We start from the raw sequence: 23,070 nt of genomic DNA on the forward strand, positions 1-23,070 counted from the left end.
CAGCTCATCTCTTCTTGCTGAGTTTAGACCAACAGTTGAATTATGAAGAAGGCAGCATTGTGGGTTTTCTGCCTTGGTATCACACATTTTACATATATATATTAAATGTACTGCTCAAACACTAACTGTGGGCATAAAAAGATATGCTAACGCAACTGCATGTGTTAGGTTTGCATGCCTAGTATGAGAGCTTGTTTTGTGTCTCAGCTTTAAATATTTGATGGCTTCTCCTTTGAAGGTTTTTCTTAAATATTTTCTTAAATGATGGTATTTATTGCTGTAAGCTATTGTTTAAACTCTTCAGTATACACACATTGTTAGATAGTTGAAAGAAGTAGAACAATACTGATATAGCTGTTGCTGTCAGTTACAGCCTGGTTTCTTTGACAAGGTTGTTTTGTCTGCATTTCTGGGGCTGCGTATGTATTTCTCCCTGACCCCTTCCATATCTATTTGCAGTATATTGATAAGCTGAATTTGCAGCTGATGTGACCTTGTTTTTAATATGGATCTGAGATTCAGATTCTTGTTCATATCATGCCAAGTAACTATTTATACATATTTCTTTAAAATACTGTGTTGACATATGTGTACATGCATACAGAAAATGGTGTGCTAACGTTTTCTGGCAACTGTTGGGCAAGATAAGTCTCTGAGTTAAGAAATAAGTATTCCTGAAAAGTCTTTGCTCCATATGTCAAGATACAGACAGTACCTCTCAGTCTGTGCTCTCAGTTTTGATGACCCTATGTGAACATGCTTCTGTCCACTCTGAATATTACACTACAGTAAAGAGTGTCATCTGCTGTTGGAGTTGCTTTGTGTTCATCTTTTTTTAATTTGTATATAATTACTATAAAAGTGAAAAAAAATAATCTGTGTTTAATGTAGAATCTCAGATAGCAAGTAATGAGGAAATAGTTTATCTTAGGTGGTTTAGATCAGCCTATGTTTGCATTCGTTCTTCAGCTATGAACAGTGCATTTATTGCTAACAGGTATGAATTACAGTTCTTTGTCCTTGAGAATTATCAAATGAGCTAAAAAAATTGCAATTTGAAGCTAATTAAAACCTTCAATACAAACACTCTGTTAACACAAAAGTAACTAAAACATTTAGGTACTATCATTTTCCATTTTGTCCAACCAGATGGAGAGATGAGCAGCAGTGATGCATTGGCCTTTTTGTGACTGCCTAGAAAATTTTTGGAAACCACATTGCCAAGTCAACACAATTCTCACCACTCGGGAAACAAATTCCTCAGTCAGTGCCAGATATTTCTTAGCACTGTGATAATTATGTTTCAATTTTCTAGGGACAGTTATCTTTGACTGCTGATTTAGCAGAAATTAATTGAATACATTGAAGGGTTTTAAGCTCCTCTTATGCATAAATATGTTGGCTGGAATACCAGCGTGATTTTTGCTGGGAGTATGTGGTGTTACAGTTTTGTTTCTCACAGCCTTATGGCATTTCCACCACTGTTATATTTGCTGTCTGTACATTTTGCGTATTAGTTTACATTGGCAGTGTAAACTGCCTTAACCCTTTGGCCCAAAAGTTGCTGTAGTCAGTTCTGGGACAATGCCAAAAATGCACAGCTAGACTGAGGAGCCTAGTGGGTGTTGTAGTGTGTTGTTCAGAGAACAAATAGGTCTGCCTTCCTGTATAATTTTATTTTCTTAAAGGCAGAGGCATACCAGTGTGCCAGTAGCTGTGCAACTGAGTGGGATAGAGAGCTGAGTATTCTACTCTGTGGAGATGGCTGTGCAGCAGCAGCAGTATATGTTGCAACATAACATAAAATTCATAAAATACTTTCTGATACCTGATGCCAGTTATTGCTGGAGTTCCCATAGTAGTGCTGTGTGACTGAAGAGAAGTGAGACCCAGGACAGCTTTCTGAGAAAAAAGTGGAAAAACTTCAAGACCCCTGAGTTTGTGCCAGGCAGAGCAAGCCACTCCAGCTTTCAGTAGTTAATGGATAGTATTTGCTGAAGTTATTTTGCAATTGGATGTAGGTACAGTAAACTACAGTCATTACATCAGTAAACAGTACAAATTTAGACTAATTAATATCTGAGTATTTGACTGACACCCTAGACTAAGAGCTCTGAATTATCAGTGGTGTAGCTTCTGTGAGAAAATGTTTGTAATCACAGAGGAAGAAGGGTGAATAACAGAAGAAACTGTATATACCATTTTGATATGTTTAACTGTAATATAAGTCCTACAGCAGTTTTATGCTGGATATGTGGTTACTATGAATAACTTTGTGTGCATGTGTGCACTCTGATATATTGCGAAATGGTTTTGTTGAAATACTTTTGCTGGAAAGTATTATTTAGTACTCTGATCTGATATTCCCCACCCCCCTACTCCCTTTAGTGTACTATTTTTGTTAATGCCAAGTGGAATATAATGACTGCAGAACTGTGCTTTGCATGCAGAGATCTTAAAGAAAGAGTTACCAACAGTGGTTTGACAAACTTGGGGTTTTCTTGTGCTATTTTTCTTATGATCTGCAGTGCTTATTGAAAGCTTGGTTAACTGAGAAAGAAGAGGCTTTGAGTAAGGTCCAGACAAGCAACTTTAAAGATCAAACAGACCTGAGCGTGAATGTTCGAAAACTAGCAGTGAGTATCGCTGTCCTGCTTTACCCTGTCAGATTTCATAGACTAAATGAATGGCAAATTACCAGTTTGACCCCAGCAGGAGCTGTGAATGCATGACACTTTGGAAGCCAGGCCAATATTCTCTCCTTGCCAGATTCTTTCACTTTAATTTAAAAAAAAAAAAAGTGTGTGCAGCTTGCTCCATGGTTATTCCAGGTTGCTGTGCCAAGCTTTGGGACAGCTATCTGGGATTTTGGACAGGGTTTTTTTGGGGCTTTGTTTGTTGTTTGTGTTTGGTTTTGGTTTTGTTGGGTTTTTGTTTGTTTTTTTTTTTGTTTTGTTTTTGTTTTTTTTAATAGTGTTACTTGTAACTGAGCTAATAATTTGTAACTTAAGAGATGCTGCTGATTGCTACAGGAGCTGTTTCAGCGATGTGCTCTTTTTAATAGTGTCTGTTAGTGCTTTGTTACACAAGGGAACTGTCTTGAAATCTATGATGAATCTGACTCGGGTGGTATATTCCCCGGCCCCCACCATGGAATTAAAAGCTAAGAGGCAGCGTAATACTTGATGTCATCTCTTAATGCTTTCTTTTAATTTCAGATTTTGAAAGAGGATATGGGTATGAAACGGCAAACACTAGACCAGCTGAACGAATTAGGTCAGGATGTGGCCCAAATCCTTGGGAATGGCCAAGCATCAAGTAAAATTGACCAGGATCAAGAAGAACTAACTCAGAGGTGGGACAGTTTGGTTCAGAAGCTAGAGGATTATTCTAACCAGGTACCTAACAAGGCTTTATTACTTCTTAGTTTAGATGTCTGTGTGTATGCAAATCTCATTGATACTGTCAAAAAAATTGTCCAGGCAAGTGCTTTGCATCAGGCTAGAGAAGTAGGTGAGTGCTCTTCCACATGGGGCTGACTTTATTTGCTGACAGAGCTGTCTGTGTTTTTTGGTCTTCAAAACCCCAAGTTGTTAAGCTGACTAGTACTATTACTCCTTTCTCACACAGATTAAGCTTCATTTTTCTGATGAATAAAGCAGGCTTGCCATGTATTAATCAATACAAATGCCTTTAAATATTGTAAGAGTGCTGGGACTGGATTAAATCTGATACTAAAAGAAAGCAAAGACAAAACCCAAACCCCAGAATAGATAAATAAATGGGAGTCATACAAGCATTTATGCTCTGTGAGTATGATTTCTCATCTGTTGAAAATAGATTAGTTGTTTGTTTGATGTGTCATGATGATAGCCGAGCTGGATTGTTAAATGTTTATTTTAGTATTTTGAGTGCTTGGTAATGTTTTTATTTAGGCAGAACGCCCATTGACTTCTGTGAGAGTTTTGACAGTTTTATGACTCATAAGCCCCTTTTTTGTGATATTAAAATGTTAATATGGTGAAGGCTGTGGAACCGATTCATGATCCACTTAGGATAGAGTGAATGTCTGAGAAGAGATCCATTTCAGCCACATGGCTTTAATTTGTTTTTCGTTTGAGTCAAAGCACTGGAGAGTGCCAAATCCTGTCTTCATCCTTTCACTCCCTCTAAATATCAAGCACATACTTAGAACTTACAGGTTGATTCCTGTGGGACTTACTTTATAAACCATTAAAGAGGTTTTCTATTGACCTGAGTGACTTTATAGGTTAAATCCACTGTGTATCAGCTGTTTCTGGGATCTAGGCTTGGTTTCATGAGGTATGAGTATAAAATATAGAATTGTATATATATGAGTATAAAATATAGATCTCAAAGGATCTTGTTTCTTTCTGTGAACCAAGCAATTATGAAAGAAAACAGACATAATGCTTATTTTGTTGGTGTTAGTTCATTTGGACTAGAATGAAATTCTGGTGAGCTGAGAACTTTGATGCTTGGCTTCCATCCATAAGAAGTGAATAATGAACTTTTTCTCTGAAATGTGTCTATGATACAGGTGCTTCATGACGGCTAGGTGTGATCATTTGTAGGAGTGAATGAATGGGCTTTTATGATTGAGAAATAAAAGGAACTAAGCAGTTTATGTTTAAAAATGGCATTGAATTCTTTTGCTGAATTATTTTGTATAGGTAACTCAAGCTGTGGGAAGCATAGGGATGTCACAAGTTTCACAGAAGACTGCAGTGGAAACACCATTGAAGGAACAGGTAGTGGTTAAACAATCCAGACAGGAGTTGCCCCCACCACCACCCCCAAAGAAAAGGCAAATCCCAGGGGACAGTGAAGCAAAGAAAAAGTGAGTATATATCACTGCCATTTTCCCTTGCTTACTAGATACCACATGGACTCGTGACTTTTGGTCTTAGCTTTTTACACAAGTAAGGAATACTTAAGTTGCCATTGTGAGTTTGGGCTTGGGGCACAGGAAGGGAATGTTATGTGCAGTCTTCTTTTTAGAGCAACAGAAAGTGTGCAGCTGATGTTGATTTCAAAGGGGAAATGGGTGTTCTGTTTCTCAAAAAATGCAAATCTTCAATCCTTTGTACCTCAGCTCCTTTGCTGAAAGACAGAATTAATTATATTTACTTTATTTTGGAAAAACATCTTCTCATCTTTAGTTAAAAGGTATTGTGAAAGTGCCAAGTATTTTGATTTATTTATTATTTCTTTTGATTCTCCATAAAATATATATGGAGAAATGGGAGAAACTGCACCAAAAAAAAAAAAAAAAGGCTCAGAAACCTATTCCATCTCCCTCATATTTAGTACCAACATTAATATTACAGTGGTGTTTCCTTTCACAAGTATACCTAGAGTGGCTGTCTGACTTGCATGTATAGAATCATAGAATGGTTTGGGTTGGAAGGACCTTAAAGATTATCTAGTTCCCTGCCACAGACAGGGTCACCTTCCCCTAGACTGGGTGGGGGTTGTGTGTGCACATGGGTGTCCAAGGCAGTGAAGCAGTTCAGCAACCCATCTGTTCATTCTCCCTGCGTGTCTTGTGAGTTGTAGGAATTAGACTTAGAAAGCGAAAGTGATTTGATCTTTTATCACTGTTTTCCTACAGTTCAAACTGCATTAAGGACAGGGTCAGTTAAAATAGGCTAAACTTGCTGATACTTTTGCCTGATCCCAGTTGCTTATGTTAAAACCAACAAATGGGCAGGAATTAGAATTTTGCAGGTTTTCCCATGAAAGCTTTGAGTGACCCTCAGCCACTTTTGCATTTGTTGGTGGGTTGTTACTGCATGTTAGGATTTACACTAATTAAGTAGTATGTTTGTATTGTGGCTTGACTTGTGGTCTGTATAGAATATCTGACCTTCTCTAAAGTTATATACAGTATTGGTTAATTTGGGAGTTGGGGCTTTTGAGTTGGTTTTTTTTTTTTTGTTTGCTTGTCTGTTTTTATTTTTTGATGGTGGTGAGTTGTAGCTTAGTGGCTTTAGGTGTATGTTAATATAGACACAGTCACTGTAGCCAAAAATATTAAGCTATAAGCTAATCTTTAGTCACCTAAGCACTCAAAAATGTTTGTCTACTGTCACTGCCATGAATGCATAAGCTGCTAGGTTTTTCTTCAGACTGAAGCGTGGCAGACTTTTACAAGATCTAGAACTGTTATTTGTCTTGTCCCTGACATTTAGTTTATTACTTTAAAAGTGCTCAGCATTGAGAGATCACTTTTGTGACTTATGAAAGAAACAGTAATAGTTTGCATGAAGGTATGTATAAAAAGGTTAAGAAATAAATTGCACCATGCATTCTCAATTTGCTCCTAAAAGTTAATACCATGGACATAATTATTATTATGGCAGGTTTTGGGAAATCTGTCTCTGTCCTGCTGCCTGTGAGCAGTAGCAATATGAGAAACATGAATCTTATGTGCAGCCGTACTGTTTTGGAATTGAGTAATGTGCTGAACTTTCACACTGTGTCTTAAAAATCAGAAGTCCTACCAAATAGGGAAAAATGACCAAAAAAATTGTCTGACCTTTTAAACCAGGTTTGATGCTGAAAGTGCTGAGCTCTTGAACTGGATTTCAAAATCAAAATCTGCCATTCAGGCTGCAGACATCAAAGAGTACAAGAAGATGAGAGAGACTTCAAACATGAAAGAAAAGCTGAAGGTAAAACGGGGAGATAGTGTTCCAGTGAATAGTATATTTTGTCTCTAAGCTGGCTGTCAGCTGGAGGTGTGGGCTGATCCACATGCTTTGAGGGGACTAAGTCCTTTAGTTAAATAGTTTCAGAACTGGGCATATATGGAAATCTGACTAGCTGGACACAAATTTTTGCTGGTGTTGTGTTGCACAGTCCACAGGAAATTTAAGAACATCTTACAGAATTCTCCTTTGGAGTTCTAATAAATGTCTGTCTTCAGGATTAGTATCTTTTCCACTAAGCAGCAATGTTTTGGTTCCATGTTTCACAGTTGGAGATGGGCTTGACTGACACCACTTCTGTAATTTGGCAGAGATGGACCAGTAGGTTACTTAGAGACTCCTTGAATCATGCTGAGACACTGCACACATTGTGCAGGTCCAAAGGGGTCTATTGTTATAATGTTTGGTCATGTTGTTTGCCCTATTAGTTTTTGAGAAAACCTGTTGGTTATGACTCATGTATATTACTGACCTGCAAGACAGAATATATAATATTCCAGGATTCTGTGGGATCCATGAAATAGTCATTTTATCTTTTATTCCTTCTGTCTCTGGAATATATTCTTGCCTTTTTTTTGTTCCATGAGCATGTTTTGCCAATGAGGGCTGAGCAGGCTTTCCTAATGAAGCCTTAGTGGAGCTTCAGCCAGACCTGAACCTGTTCTTGAAATCAAAGACAATACTTAAAAATATCTATAAGGAGACTCCTTCTCAGTGGTGTAGTACAAAATGGTGCCAGTAGGAATGTTTGGAACGGCAGTGCTGGTGGAAATAAAAACCAAAACAACCCTCCCAATAGTTTATTTATAGATCTTTCTGAATGTTTGTAGCCTTTAAAATAGGCTTCAAAATGAACACCAAGTTCCCATGAACAGCACTGCTTTTAAATGATTGGGTTCTAAGGGGGTAGGACAGTGTTTGTTCTTCCCAGCTACGCAAATAAATGTATGCTGCTTCTGAATTTGCCATAATAAGTCTAAAGCAGGGTAACGATCTGGGACGTTAGTTTTGAAAACATTTTAGTTTGGAGATACTTTGTTGTAATCACAGAGGATACTGAAGTTGTGGCCTTGTGAACAAGGAATGTATCTCTCCTCTGTGGGTGTATTATACCCATTGGCTCACACAGGAACATCCATCAATACTTATGACTTCAGGGAGGAACTTCTTCCTCTAAAAATCTTGGTAATCATATAGAATTTCTCTCACCATTTCCTTATGAAGGAGAGTGAAGCACTATGAGTGGATTACTAGCATGCTATAGTTCTTGTTATTTGGTCTTGTAGAGAACGGGTTGTTCCTTTCTACTGGAAATCTCAGCAGAGGCAACAGAAGTGAAGGGACTATTTAAAAATGTCTTTTTTCGACTGGTTCACATTAAATAATTACAATTTTTGGTCACAAGTGACTTGTTTCAGCTGGTGTCCCAATTCTGATTTCACACAGCAGAATTGTCAACCCTTTTATTCCTGCTGTTGCTGTGACTAGTCTGCTTTCCTGGTACTTGAGAGAGCTAACTCTTTTTGTGTTTGTTTTCTGAACAAACAGAGCTAGGATGCATCTTAGAAGGAGCTGTATCTGAGAAAACTGGAATGTGTTTTGGGTAGTAGTAGGAAAACACATGTTACTGGGGTGAGGGGGTGTGTGTGTGTCAAGAAAAATTACCTTTTCGATACTGTTTTGGTGTTCACTTTGTAGGTGATTGAAAAAGAAAGAGTTGAAAAAAGCCAAAAGTTAGATGAACTGAAACGAAGTGGACATATTCTTTTGGATCAAATGGGAAGGGGTAAGCAACTTGAAGGTTTTTCTGTTTTGTGATTTTAATCAGATGGCTTTCTGGGAAATAATACTGGAATATGCTCTCTCCAGTTAAGCATCGCAAAATATTCCTTTCCTCTCCCTCCATTTTCTGTCCTTCAGAGACACTGGTTATTGTTACTTTTGCTAGTTACTGATGTGTGTTTTGTTTTTACTGAAGCTTATAATGAAACAATATTCTTTGTTTAACGTGTGCGTGTTCATTGCAATCTTTTAAGGATTATTTTTATAGAAATAGAAATAATTTCTTAAAATGGCAGTAACAGGGTTTCTGAGGGTAGGAGCTGGTTTAATTCTAATTGTTTGGAGATTTTAGGTGTAAAGTTTTAAAATATAACTGCCCTGAAGTGGAAATTTTGAACCCAAATTTAAGCTTGATAAATGTGTGTATATCTTTTTATTTGTAGCTTGTTTTATTTTTGTAACAACTGTCAGTATGTTTTGATGATAATAGTCACAATTTATGGCTCAAAGGAAGAGAGAAGCCTTTGAGCCATAAGAAAATGGTTGCCTAAGAAAATGATTGATTGTCAATTAAAACACTTATCCTGGAAACTTATAATTAACATCAGTGAAAGTTGAATCTTTAGGTCTTGCCAAAATCTCGCTTCATAATGTGACAAAACTTCATCAGTGAAATGTGACTTTCTCAATAAAAGAACTTTCATATCATCCAGAAACAGTCTTTTAGATCTGCTATGTACTTGGCTTCTGGTGAAATTGCTATGACTTGGTAGCATTCAGACAAGTAAGAGGATGGTATCACTGCCCTGCATACTGACCAGCATCCCTTCTGGAAAATACTGATTTCCATTGGATTTTCCAACTGTCACATTTTTTCCAGCCAGTCCTTTTGCCTGGATGCCCTGGTCTGCTAAGCATCTCCAATCCTCCTCTCCTTGCCTAATGCAGCTGAAGGTTTTTACAGTGTGTGCTGTTGCCTTGAAGCTGGTGGCTGGAAGCCACTGATTTAACCTGGAGATTGGGTTGTAAATATTAGTAGCTGTTGCTTGTCTTCAACCCTGGACAGAAGTCCTACCTCCCCTGTCTCACTTTTATAAACCTGTTCAGCTGTAATAGGTCATGTCTATGAAACCAGTATCTGTTGATCATAATGAGAAATACATAGTTCAAAAACTGCTTTGTATCAGCAAAAGAAAAAAATACAGAAATTGCTTCCTAATTATTTGCCATTGTAAAGGTTGGGATCTATAGAAAATAACCTACAGCCCCTGGCTTTGTTCAGGTCTGCTAGTATGTTTTGTCCAGCTCAGAATGACAGCCCTTCTCTCCAAATCCAGGCCAAGCTATGCCTGTGTGGAATAATGTACAGCACTGGCAACCATTTCTGTCTTGGAACATGTACAAGGCCGTGCCATAGTGGCAGTGATCTATCGTTGCATGTATGCTCCTCTTATGTGGCTGGTTGCAGCTGCTGTGCTTCTGTATTATAGTCGTGCCAAGTATATGGCCAGTGTTAAGCACAGGGAGGATCTATGGAACAGAGCCTTCAAGCTCCCTTGTTCCAGCTTTGGCTGGCTGGCTGCCTTGACCAGAGCATTGGGCTCCACTTATGCTAAAGGAGTGCAGCAAAAATCCCTCCGACTCTCTAATCTAAATGATAGAATTGTTAAGTATTCAATTGACCCAAATATGCCTTATATAAAGAAGGTAGTACCTTGAAAGAGAATCTGCATCATAAACTTGCAATGGCAAGAATGTACATAGCCATGAAATTTCTTCATACGTAACAGAATTGTCAGTACTTCTGATGCTTGAGGAAATAAGCGCAGGAGGAATGGTTGGGAGGTCTGTTCAATTCTGCCACTGCATCCTCAAGTAATGCATTGATTTGTCAAAAAGATGGTGTAGCAAGTGTTTCATGTACTCACTGTGAGTGGGAAATAACCTCGTGTTTTCTTGTCTTGCTTTTTTGCTGTTCATATTAATCATGTCTACATTTCTCCCTCTGACTCCCAGGCTGACAGGATTTCCATCTACCTTTTTAATGAATTTATTGCTCCCTTCCATCTTACTGCTTCCCTTTTTCTTTGTGGAGTATAGAATCATTTCAACAAAAAACTAATTCACTGGAAGCTTCCTTAAAGCTTATTTTACATAATTCTACATTATCAGCATTTAGACAAAAGTCATGATGGTCAAGAGTCAGCTCATTGTTATGAATTCAGAAGTTATCAAAGGGAAAGAATGGAAGTGGAATATTGTGCTCTATTTTACTATTAATGTCGAAATAAAAAGCGAAAACACTGTTAATAATAAATACAGTTTTATGGATAGTGTACTTGGAATCAAAGCATTTTGCATGTTAATACAAGTGTGCACCTGTATTTGAAGAGAGGAAAGGTTAAATGCCTGTTAATCAAAATGTGTTGCAGTTAATATAACAAGTTGTATAATCTTTTCAGAAGGTCTTTCTACAGTGGATATAAAAACTGTGATGGAGAAAACATTGTCAGGCTGGAAAGATGTGGTTCAACATTTGGAAGAAGTGACCAGAAAGATAAAGTACCAGGAAGATATAAATGCATATTTTAAGGAAATGAATGATCTTGAAAAGACTGTAATTGAGAAGGATGGCTTGCTTAAAAATTACACTTCTTCAGCCTCCCAGCCCTCAGCAGTCCTGAAAGACTTATGTCAGGTAAGTCTGGCAAAACTTGGTAATTTTGATTAGAAGCTGTTAGGAGCACAGAATGCCCCAGAGGAGCTTAGCCTAGTCAGTAAGGTAATGTAAGGCAACTCAAAATTTGAGACCTCCAGGGCACCAGATTTGAGACGGAGATTTTGGACCCTATGTCACTTTAATGTTCTTGCCCTAGTAGTGTGGAAGAGCTATAGTGCAGCAGCTTACTAAAATCCTTGTGTTAACAAGGCAAGTGAGATATGATTTTGTTTTTAATCTTTCACAGCGAGACTTGACTCATCTTGCAAGCCTGAGTCCACAGTTGGAACACCTGAAAGCCACCTGCAAGACACTCACCTCTCAGCCCATGCCTCCAAACTTCATTCAGGAGAGCTTGAATAGCTTTCTTGAACACTTCAAGTTCACTCATCAGAAACTTGAGGAATGTCACCAGCAGCTGAAGAAAGGTAAAATGAATATATATATATATGTGTGTGTGTGTGTGTATACATACATATGTATTTTTTGAGCTGATGGAAAGCTCACTGAATTCTAGTAGAGTTTTACCACTGATTTTGGGAGGCTTTGGGTCAGGCTGACAAAATCTTTTTGTTCCCTAGAAGGATATTTGTATCACCTCCTCTGTGCATGCTACAAAATATATCGTTCCATGGTATTAGAAGTGATTATGCAAGGATGCAACATTCCTGAACTGACATTTAAGGAACTGGCAAAACATATTTAATGTGGATAATTTATTCTGAAAAGCTGTGTATCTCTGGCACTTAGAGAAATAAATAATAATGCTAGAAATAAAAAAATGGAAGATTAGGAGAACCTTGTAAAATTGAAGTGTGCATGTGAAATTTATTCTTTTTCATAGATGCTTTGAGCACATTAGTCATACATAATTCCTTTTGGAAATTTCATCTTTGAAGTGATTTGGAATCTGGCTTGCTTCTCAGGCACTTTTTGCTTGGGTTTTTGTTGTGTTAAAAATTTCATTACGAGCATTCAAACCAGTCATGCTGGCTTCTAAAGGATTTTAAATGTAGTGCACAAAATATGTAGCGCTGTTAATATTTTATAGCTGAATAGCAAGACCACAGATCTATAAGGATATTTTTTCCTTAGTTCTCATTTTCTTTCTGAGGAATTTGAAGGAAGTGTTTTGCTAACAGCCCAAAATGGAAGAGCATTAATACTTTATTCTGTGTTTTATAAAAATAGGCTCAATTACTGAGTTGTTAGGCCATCTATATAATGTGTTGCACGAAGCCTGCATACTTTTGATTATATCCATACAGAAAACTGTATGAATAATGTATCTGTCTGCCATGCTCAAATTATAGGGTATGATTTCATGCTTACTGTGAGGAATTATTATTTTATGACTGTTCTATGTTCATGTACTTTTGAATAATTTTATTGCTATTGTCTGTTCTGGTAATGATTACATGATGTGACAAAATACTCCGTAGTTTTTCATGCCGTACATCACTTTAGGCATTACTAGCATGTTTGAACTAGTCATAAAAACACCTTGCATAGTGTTATGTGTCAAATTTGTATTTGTGTGGGTTTTTTAAATGATCATTTCTCTGCAGATTGAGTATTGATAAAGAACAGAGGCAAATTTCATTTCAGGGTTTAAGCTGTTTATTTACAACACAGCTTGAATTGGTGTAAGATAAAAGAACTTCCAGAGCCATGTAATTGGGAGAAACAATTGGTGGTGTCACTTGAGCGTTTGTGAACCTGGAAGGCTTTGACTGACAGAAGTCTATCCCTTTTCATGGCTCTTCTATGAGCCTCTGAAAATGCCCTCATGGAGGGCAACTCGGCAACTCTGGCAACTCAGTCCTATCTCTACCGGCAGCTTTATGGGAATTGTGACTTTTTTTTTTTTTTTTGGTAAATGGAAGGCTTTTAAAACTATTTTCTTCTCCTTTGGGTTTTGCTGTAGGTTAGTGACAGTGCACCTATTTGCTTTTTTTTTTTCCCTTTAATCCTGGCTTTTTAAGAAGAGGAGGCTAGATAACTCTGATTCTCTTTAGAAATGCTGACTTATTCCTTAGTTGTACATGGTATGACAGTCCTGACAGTAAGCTGTTGAAAAGCTACCTGGTGAGTCACAACAAAACTTAGATTAATTTTTACTTGCGGCAGTAATGAAATTGCTTAGGAATCCAAGGCCAGAGAACATGCATACCACAGTATGGGTCTTATAGCCCAAAGCCTGTTTGCTGAAGTTTTCATTTTGAAATGCCAGTGAGGTGCTGCCTCCTGCCTGGGATTCCACAGAGGGGTGGCTCAAGCAAAATCTGAGATGAGAGTCAAAGATTGCAAGTAGAAGATACGCCATTCAAAGTTGAATTCTCTTTTCAGTCTTCCCAAATAGTGTATTTGTTCTGGCAACAGGCTGAAAGCTGCTATTTTTATGGTTTTGTGCACGTGTGTATATAAAAATGCCCAAATAAATACAACCCCAATCTCTACTGCCACAGTAATACATATGTTTATATATATATATAAAAATACTAGCTTTTATACTTACTGTATGTAGTGTGTATATTTAACTTCATAAGTAATATATGGCTATTATATAAGCTCTACTTTATATTCTATATGTAGTAGGTATCTGTGTGTGGTTGCATATAAATGGTAGATATGTCTAAAACCTCTTTAAAATGAGAAATACCAAATTGTGGGTATTTAGGCATGCAGAAGCCTGTGTACTGTTGATTCCACCTACCCCAAGAGATTTAGGTGCTCAGGTGTTAGAGAAAAAACTAAAGATGGGATTAAGTTTTTAACATTTTTTTCTTTTTTTTTTTTTTTTTTTTTTTTTTTTCGGAGGGGCTCTCATTGGATGTTTATTAATCTATTATTTATATTACATATATTTAACATTCTTTAAAGTAAAAACATTGCCACAGCAGAAGAGTTTTAGCCCTTGGAAGGTCTCATCAGGATTCAATCAATGCTTCACATGATTTCTTTTCTCTAAATTATTTTAATAACTTTGATTATGTCCACGTCTCTTGTAATTTGGGTCTCGTGTCTATTTTCTAACCTTGTATTTTGTTCTGTTACTCCTTTTAATGACACCAGAGACAGAAAGCCAGCCGAGCCAGGACTACATGGACTCTCTGCAGCGGCTGAAGGACACGCTGAGAGAGCTGGAGTGCCAGCAGCAGTCCATCACCAGTGGGCTGAGTGAACCCAGTAAGGTTGAGAAGGCCCTGCAGCAGGCAAAGGTAACTCTTACCTTTGCAGTGAAGTGAGGAAATTGCTTATTCAGCTACTGTCATCCTCCTTTCTCTTGCCTTGTTTTCAGTGCAATAACTAAAATGTTACTTAGGGGGAGGTTCATTAGTAAATGCTGCGTGGAAGTGGGATCTCTGGGGGTTGCTTACTGAAAGCTGCGTTACAACAGGCTGCTGAGGGACATGTCCAGGTTCTGCAAGCCTACAGACATCACAGCTTCCCTTGATGCCTGTGCCAGGAGATGAAGCCAAGAGAACTGGGTTGACTCACCAGGGAGAAGAGGAGACTAAGGGATCTCTGAAGTGTTGCAGCACCATGGACCACCCTGGTAGTCTTCCCAGTCTCTCTCCAACGTGCTTAAGTCTCCCTTGTGCTGAGCTGCCCTAAAATGGATGTCAGGACACTGGGTGAATCCTCTTAGGAGCTTGGTTGGATCAGGGTGGTGATCCTGTCCAAGGTTTGCTCCTTTGCTGCTGAGTGTGGTTGTGAGGAAAGCCGGGAGCCAGCTGCCCTTCTCTCCCTTGGGAGCTGCCTTTCAGCTCTCTCTGCCTGAGCTGCATCGCAGCCACCTGGTTAACAAATCATCTGTTTCATCCTGCTTGGCTGTTATGGAAGAGTAACTATTCTCTGATCTCTAGCTTGCCTTTCAAAGGGAAACAGTACTTTCAAGCCATAAAGGTAATTGATGCACAAATTCTGTCCAGTAGAGAAAGTATTTTGTTTCTGAATATTAACCAATAAAGTAGGGGGAAAATGTATGGATAACAGTTGCTTTGTAAATATCATTTACAAAGTGATTTGATAAGTGAAGGCTGGAGTGAGGAAATAGAATCCTGTGGCAGTGGTACTTTTTTTTTTTTTCCTTTAAAAAAACAAGACAAATATTTTGGCATGTGGAATCAAGCTTAATTCAGAAACACGTATTTTTCTCTATGTGGCATAAGGCAGTTGCAGGTGACTCTGGAAGAGCTCTTGAACTCCAGTTGCTGGGTAAGAAGAGGCCATGCGTGTCTTTATATGCTTCTGTATTCAGCAGAGAGTGATCAAATATGTATTTTAAAAGCCCAGTAAACAGTGGAGTTAATACTTTGGGGTTTTTGAAGCAGCAGATTAAAAAAAAACCAAACAACCCAACAAACAAACAAAAAACCCCCCACATTTCTGAGTTCTTTGTTTTTCTCTGTTAACATTGCTTCTGTATTGTTTAAAGTTGGCAGAGATTTTTCTGGTCCATGTGCTGGTTGAATTGCAATGGCATTTATTCTTTGGAGGCTTGTTGTTTCCCGCTTCTGCCCAAATCCCCTACTCTCCTTTTCTTCAGAGACTAATTGACCTGAAAGTACATGGTATGCCAGTGTGGAAGCTTTAAAGAGTGTGATGGGAAATGGGAACAAACCATGAATAATGACCTGCTTGTGGACCTGGGATTGCCCAGCTCGTTCTGTACTGTAGCAGGCACTGCTAAGTGCTTCAGGCATAGACGCAAGCCAGGGATTGACTCTGTTTGTGGCCCAGTGCACAGAAAGCACTTGCTTTGTGGATATACATCCCTCTTCTCAGTCTCATTGATACCTCACTATCTTTTTAGAGGAAATGGTACATCTTATCCTGTTTATTTCCTGTAAATACAAAAGAAAATTGAAAATATAAACATATCAAAAGAAGATTCAGTATAATACAGTAAAATATGCGCATGTCCCACATGTACACGTTAAATATATCTACTAGCAAAGTTAAATTAATGAAATTAGTAATGGTTTCATGTGTTCATTCAAAGTATCTCTCTTTAAATTTAAAGCAGGACTTAAATGACCAGTTTAATGAAGTGGCAGCGTATTTCATGTCTTGGCTTATACCTTCAGCTGTTATTTTTTCCTTAATATTAAGAAATCAGGTATTTTGGCTAAAGTGACTTTTCATACCAGCAATGCCCTAGTAAATATATTCCGATTGTATCCTCCCTGTATTCCAGTTGGAAGAGTAACTTTCAAAACTCATGTATCCAGTGCTTTTAATGCAATTAGATGTTACAATAATGTTACTTTACACAATTCAAAGGACGTGCTGAACCTGTTTGTGTGAGCATTAATGTTTGTTTTCTTTTGTTATAAAAATATATATATATCTCTGTGAAGGGAATAAAAAAAAATCCAGACCAACCTGAACACCTGAGATCCTGTTGTGTCTACACTGCAGTTTCTTTAATGACCTAGGTGTAGTATAGCCATTGCTTTGCTAACTTGACTGCTATGACCCTACAGCCCAGGAGAGGTGCGTGAGTGTGTTTAGCTATTTGTTCAGGCTTTAGAGGCCATTCTGTAATCTCTGCTACTGCACTGGTAGAGCAGCTGAAGATTTTGCTGCTTAAAAGGTTTTTTGGACATCTCTGCTGCAATAACTTTAGTAACTGGAATATCACTTTTCATTGCATCTGTTCTCTGCACAACAAAACCTTTGATGCACTTGCACTTGTATGTGTGTACCTCTTGTATGGCTAATACTGGAATCAGACATACTGTTTTTTTTATTTTTTGTTATAGGTGGTTTATGAGACACTGGAAGCTCAGAAGCCCAGGATAGATAAACTTGCTGAAGAAACAAAGGCTTTGGAGAAACATGCTCCTTTGGATATAAAAAAGGTCTGCACACAAGAGTTTAAGTATGTGCAGGGACACTGGGACAAGTTAAAGCTCAAGATTTCCAAAGATGTTAAACTGCTGGAGGAAATTACATCCAAGTTGAGAATATTTGAGGTAAAATGAAAGGATTTGTTTTGTTTTGGTTTTGTTAGATAATTGATTTGTTTTATAGCTCTTTGTGTTCTTGCAGGAGTCCCAGTGATACTGATTGAGAAGTGAAATGTTGGTGGGCCACTATAGTGGCAGAGGCTGAAAGCCTATATAGTGTATTTGTAGCAGGGTAGCAGAGGACTTTTAACATCCTAAGATATTATTTTATGTTCTAATAGAATTACTTTTCACTTAAAACTAGGATTACTTGTCTTTCAATCAGAAGCAAAGGTTACACTGAGGTTAAGTCAGCTGTGCTGTTGAATGCTCGATCCCACCAGTAGCTGTGTGCTCTCTAATGTGGTTGGTGTCAGATGCCCAGTGCCTTTGACATCTAAACTTGAAATTCTGTACCTGCTACAAAAAAACTGCTCCTTCAAGTGGAATTTCTGTCAACAGTAATAAAAAAATAGTACAGCCTGTTCAAGAAGGAACTAAAGAAAATGCTTATATAGTACAGTGAGCTTTCCAGTTCCAACAGATGGCCTCTGAAGTGTCATGAAGGAAGGTTAAAGAATTAAGATTAATCAACACTCTTACATATTTTTAGATATTTTTATATACACACACATGTGAAATCCTGCATGACAAAAAATCCCAATGGTTTAAAAATGAAGGGATTAAAAGCAGGGGTATTCAGATGTTTAACGCATTGATAGAGGAGAGAAAATTGCTTAAGTAATTTAACTGACATTGACTCAGTACTTCCTGGTTAGATGGTTTCTTTGTGTTTCCTATTTTCATGTTCCTATTGTATTTTAAGCTTCAAAAAGCAAGAAGGTGCTTTTAGAGATTCTCCATCTCTTGGGGTGAAGACACACGTGCATTAGCTTACAGAAATCTGTATTTTTCACATGCATTAAGCATCTTAATGTGTAGAATTATTTGCATTCTTTTCCATTTAACAGAGTGTGTATCACACAATTTGTAAAACAAAAACAAAACCCCAAAAAGGCAATTTGCTACATGCACCTGTTTTAGAACATTAGTGCCATGCAGACACACTACCACTTTTTCCCAAAGGTTTATTTCAGTCTTGCTCTTCCTTCTGAAGCAAAAAGCTGTTTCTAGTGGATATTGGATTCAAACTTGAAACCAAGCATTGGGGTTTTTGTTTGGTTTTAATTTATCTTAAGCCAGACAGAATTTTTAATGACTAGGCAAGAACAAGCGTGTTTAAGCTGAAGTTTGCATTAGGAAGGCCAGGTAATTGACATGCCTGGCATTGTAGTTAAAATTGGACAAGCCATTGCTGATGATAGTTCAGAAGTAGTAAAAGCCTTGTCTTGTCTTTTAAATACAAAACAAAAACCAACCAACTAACCAAGCAAACCAAACCCAAAGCAAAACAACTCACCCCCTTCCTATTCACCCTACCCCCAACCCCCCAACCAAACAAACCTTAAATCTGGAAGAAGTCATACTAAGGTAACAGATTGTAAGGTAATTTGTTTACTAAAGTAAACAAATGACAGTGAAAAGCAGAGTGGACACCCAAGTTTTACTTTGGGGAAAAAAGACTGGGAGGAAAAACTTGCTCCTGCTCAGACATGGTTTTCATTAATTGTTCTTTTCAGGACTTGAGCTGCTCGTAGCAGTGTGTGTGTGAGATGTGTATGTATGAATAGTGTGTAGTCCAGTCTAGGCTGGTGAACTTGTAAATGGAAGCTGCAAACCAAGCTATGAAGAAGAGGAAGAATTTTATGTAGGTTTTCAGAGGAAAAAGTGTGCATTTCTTTAGTTAGGTTGTATTATGTGAAGCATAAAGATAAAAGCTGTCCACGCCCCCCCTCTTAAAAAACATGTTCAAGAATATGTGTACTTGTGCACTTACATTTGAAAGAGTTTCTGCTTTTAGTCTGATTTCTTCAGACTCATCCTTCCATAGGTGATTGCAGCAGCCTGTGGGATGATGTGGAATTGTGGAGGAGCTGATGCTACTGTTCAGCAGGAGCTGACTGCCCAAAGTGAGCTGGCTTGTACAGGATCCTAGAAGAAATTAGCTTCTAAGGCTTAGCTAAGCCCTTCGTGATGAGTTTCCAGCAACCACTTCCTCATTAATTTTCTTCCTGACTTGACCTAAATGTACAATATCCCACTGTTTCTCATTCTCTTCCCTTCCCTCTCTTTCTGGTTGCACTTAGTTATTTAGCATGACAGAATAAATATTCTGCATGTAAGCCTGCCTCAGTTCTTCGTGCAACAACTTTCGATCTGTCTCTTTTGTTCCAATGATTGCAGCTTTTCAGTTGGCTTGATTGTCTATAGCTATATTGAGGAAGACCTACTTATATCATTGGTTTCAGCAGCACTTTTTTCTCCCTTTATTTCTTGTAAGTGCAGAACTCTTTCTGCACTTGAATCAAGTTCAGTTGAGTGGTCTGTACATGCACCTACTTTTCTAAATCACATCTTTAACTGAGTGAAGAATAGCTCCTGAAAACTGAAATTCTCTGTCATGTTTAACTTGAGAGTGAGGTACACACTGTGCAGTATTAGCATAGTAGGTTTTTAATTTAGTAATCAATTATGTAGTTTTTCTAGCCAAAGGTGAAGTGCCCTGTTCTCTACAGCTGTCCAAAGCGATGTTGTTTATGAAACACTCACTGAGAGATGGGGATTTTTATGCCCATGTGAAAAGCTATTGGAGAGCAGAGCATTGAAGCCTCATTCTATTGTATAGATCTGAGGATGGAATTTTGTGCTGAGATGTTAAAACCTTTCCTGTTACCTTAAAAAAAGTAGAGAAGCTGAAAAATCAATTAAAGCAGAAGAAACAATAGAAGTCATTATTAAATAATTGAAAATGGAAGAAATGCGTAGTGATGCTAGCTGTAGAAATATGGGGGTGTTTTCTTATGAACTGAAGTTTTAAGTGCACAGTTCCTGTATTTTCTAAATGTTTCATAAAGCTCTCAGTGATGGGCAGTCATGTATTTATATTCCCTGATTTTTCCTTTGGAAGGAGTGGTGCTAATCTATACAGAGATTTTTGCAGTCTAGCACTGTATGACTGAAAATGAGAATGTAGAACAAGTTGAATAAAAATGTTGTGAACAGTACTGGCAGATCAGGATGGAACTTGCACTGCAAGAAACACTGATACAGGAGACTCTGTATATGGTCCTGGTGCAGGCACTGAATAGGTCAGTACTGGAGATGTAATACCATAGACACAAGATTAGTTTGGAGAATGGCTGGACAGTATCTCCTTGATTATGAGAGGAGATGAAGCATTTGGGTATTAAAGGGTGGAAAAAAATTACAAATAGGGGAGAAAGGAAAAAAAAAAAAGAGTAAGTGGATGACAACCCTTGGAAAACGTAGTTATGCACAACTACACTCGAGTGTTGGTTTACTTTTAATGTTTCCTTTTTTCCTAATTCACCTTTAAAAGCTGGCATTTCCCAAAACAGCATTCCCCACATTTAGGTTTTTGAAAATAAAGTGAGTGTAAGTATTCTAATTTTAACAGTGAGCAGACAAATGAACAGTGCTTAAAATGTCCTTGTTAGCCTGATGAGCAAGTCTCTGGCAGATCTGCCTGTGGGTCCTGCAGCTCAGGTGGCCCTTCTGTGATTTGTGATGTGACAAAGGCTCCCCCAAGCTGACAACACATGCATTAGTGACACGATCTGTGTTTTACTGTGAGACTGTCTGTAATACTCATGTGATGGGAAAAATAGACAAGGCTTATTTTATCAGTTTTGTGTCTAATATTTTCTACAAGAAATTTTCTATATCTCTTATTCTGTGTTATCACAGCTCTAATACAATGTGGCTTGCTATGTCTTTGATTATGTATTACCTTCAGTTCCTTGAAATCTATTGCATGGCTGTACATCATGGTTTTTCTAGGTGCAAACAGGTTAAATTTCAACACATTTGATTTTTGTTCTCGCCAGAATAAATTATAGAAACTGATACAGTTTTTTAGTTCATGTCTAAAATTTGTGAGCTCTCGTACACCAACAACCTACACTGGGTATTTGACCATTCGTAATTATTTACCTGTGCAGTGCAGGAACATTTACTTCACTAAACTTTTACAGTCTTGGTTTGTGGTTCAGCAAGTCATTTAAATGTATGCCTAACTTTGTGAGTAATCCCACTCAGTTCACTCCAGCTACTTAGGTAAGTAGCTTACTGTAAGCAAGCTAAATTAGTTATATACTAAAATGCCTTTTCAAATGGCAACCTCTATAAATATGTATTATTTTACATTAAGCCATGGTTCACTGTTAAGCCTCCTGGGGTCTGGTTTTTTGGAAAATTATTTTCAGGCTAATCAGCTGCAGGAAATTTCCCCAAATGGAAAAGGAATGAAGAAAATGTCATGACTTTGACCTCTCATGGTAACATTGGCCTAAAAATAAGCATGATCTTAGTCTAATGGGGTTTCATTAGTGCAGAATTTTTTTTGAGAAGCAGTGTGTAGTGTATTGATCTTGAAAGAACTGTTATTGCAAGGTTTTTAAGGAAACTCTGTGCTTTCCTCCTCGGTGACATGCAGAGTAGAAGGTTAAGCTGATGAGCTTTAACTCAGCTTCTCAATAACAGTGCTCTGTGATGGCAATTGTGGCAGAATAAAAAGGTGCCATCTCTTAAACCTAACCAAAATGTCTTAAACCTAGTCCAAAAATGTTGATTAAAAAACCTTCTAGCTATGTTAGTAGAAAACGACAGTCACATAACTCAGTTGAACCAGAACAAAGAAAAGCTTTCTCCCTGCTCAAAGTTTGTGATTGTTTTGTTTGTAAGGATGATTGACGACCTCCATAATTCTGTGGGAAGGAGATGTCGACCCTCCTGTCTCCCTCCCCACCTACCTCATCGCAGGATAAATGGCAATTGCCAGATGTTAGGTCAGATAACTCTGAAATTGTGTATGTGCTTCCTTTTTTCCCATGTGCATTGCCCTGGAGCTGGTATTGGCCTCAAACAGCTAGATTTTTTTTTTTATGGTTAGTGTAATCATCTGTGGCATTCTTCTTTTGTGCCTGTGTTTCTCTGTAAGGGAATGGCTTTCCCAGCATAGTTTCAACCTGTCAGATATGTTCAGCATTACCCCCTCCTCTTCTCCCCACATATATGTATATATATATATATATATATATAGGGCCCTGTCTTTTCCTTGGAGTGCAGTGTGTCTCCTGGGCAAGTGTGGTGGAAGCAGTCATGTGGTTTCTGTTGTCAGGAAAATGTTATTCCCAGCCTTCAGCCAGGTCCTTCATATGAAGAGTAACCACCTACTTCTCAGAGCCATGCTTACCTCCTTGCTTGATTCTGTGTTTCTCTGTCGTAGACAGCCTGGAGCAGTGCTGTGTCAGTTAAACAGTGCTGCGGCATGGATATGAGAATATCACAATTGTGAATTTAATTTTCATATAAATTTGAGAATAGAAACTGGGAAGAAAAAAACAAAACCAAAAATTAAACCAAAGGTGGTCTGATTCAAAACCAAGGTGATGCTAGAAGCTTGTAAAATATTCTTTTGACATGGCTAGAAGTTGAAATGCAACAGCCATACATTCTTCATCATGATATTGTATCAACTCTTCATTACTATTTTTGATTTAGGCTGATTCAAAAGTCATTCAGAAGTGGATGGATGGTGTGAAAGACTTTTTAATGACAGAAAAGGCTGTACAAGGAAATACTGAAGGACTTCAAAGGCAACTTGACCAGTGCACAGTAAGTTTTGCTCTCTTGAGAAATCTTTTGAAATAAATAATGACTTTCTTCTTTATTATTTTGCTTGCTTTGTCCATGAAATATTCCGCAAAGCCCCCCAGAAAAATTGTCTTATCTTTCC

At 37.9% G+C, this 23,070-nt stretch overlaps 1 protein-coding gene across 1 annotated transcript in view; it reads left to right on the forward strand.

The window, feature by feature from the left end:
- The window catches only part of UTRN (utrophin), a 404,863-nt gene that overhangs the window by 115,459 nt on the left and 266,334 nt on the right, over positions 1 to 23,070 (forward strand). The window contains exons 21-30 of the mRNA XM_080615656.1: positions 2,529 to 2,636; positions 3,219 to 3,398; positions 4,695 to 4,861; positions 6,575 to 6,698; positions 8,433 to 8,520; positions 10,979 to 11,214; positions 11,483 to 11,663; positions 14,311 to 14,456; positions 17,007 to 17,219; positions 22,836 to 22,949. Of these exons, the coding sequence (XP_080471782.1) occupies positions 2,529 to 2,636; positions 3,219 to 3,398; positions 4,695 to 4,861; positions 6,575 to 6,698; positions 8,433 to 8,520; positions 10,979 to 11,214; positions 11,483 to 11,663; positions 14,311 to 14,456; positions 17,007 to 17,219; positions 22,836 to 22,949 (1,557 nt within the window). The remainder of the gene's footprint in view (positions 1 to 2,528; positions 2,637 to 3,218; positions 3,399 to 4,694; positions 4,862 to 6,574; positions 6,699 to 8,432; positions 8,521 to 10,978; positions 11,215 to 11,482; positions 11,664 to 14,310; positions 14,457 to 17,006; positions 17,220 to 22,835; positions 22,950 to 23,070) is intronic.

Source organism: Psittacula echo, assembly GCF_963264785.1.
Source record: "Psittacula echo genome assembly, chromosome: 4".
In the NCBI taxonomy this organism is placed as follows: Eukaryota; Metazoa; Chordata; class Aves; order Psittaciformes; family Psittacidae; genus Psittacula; species Psittacula echo.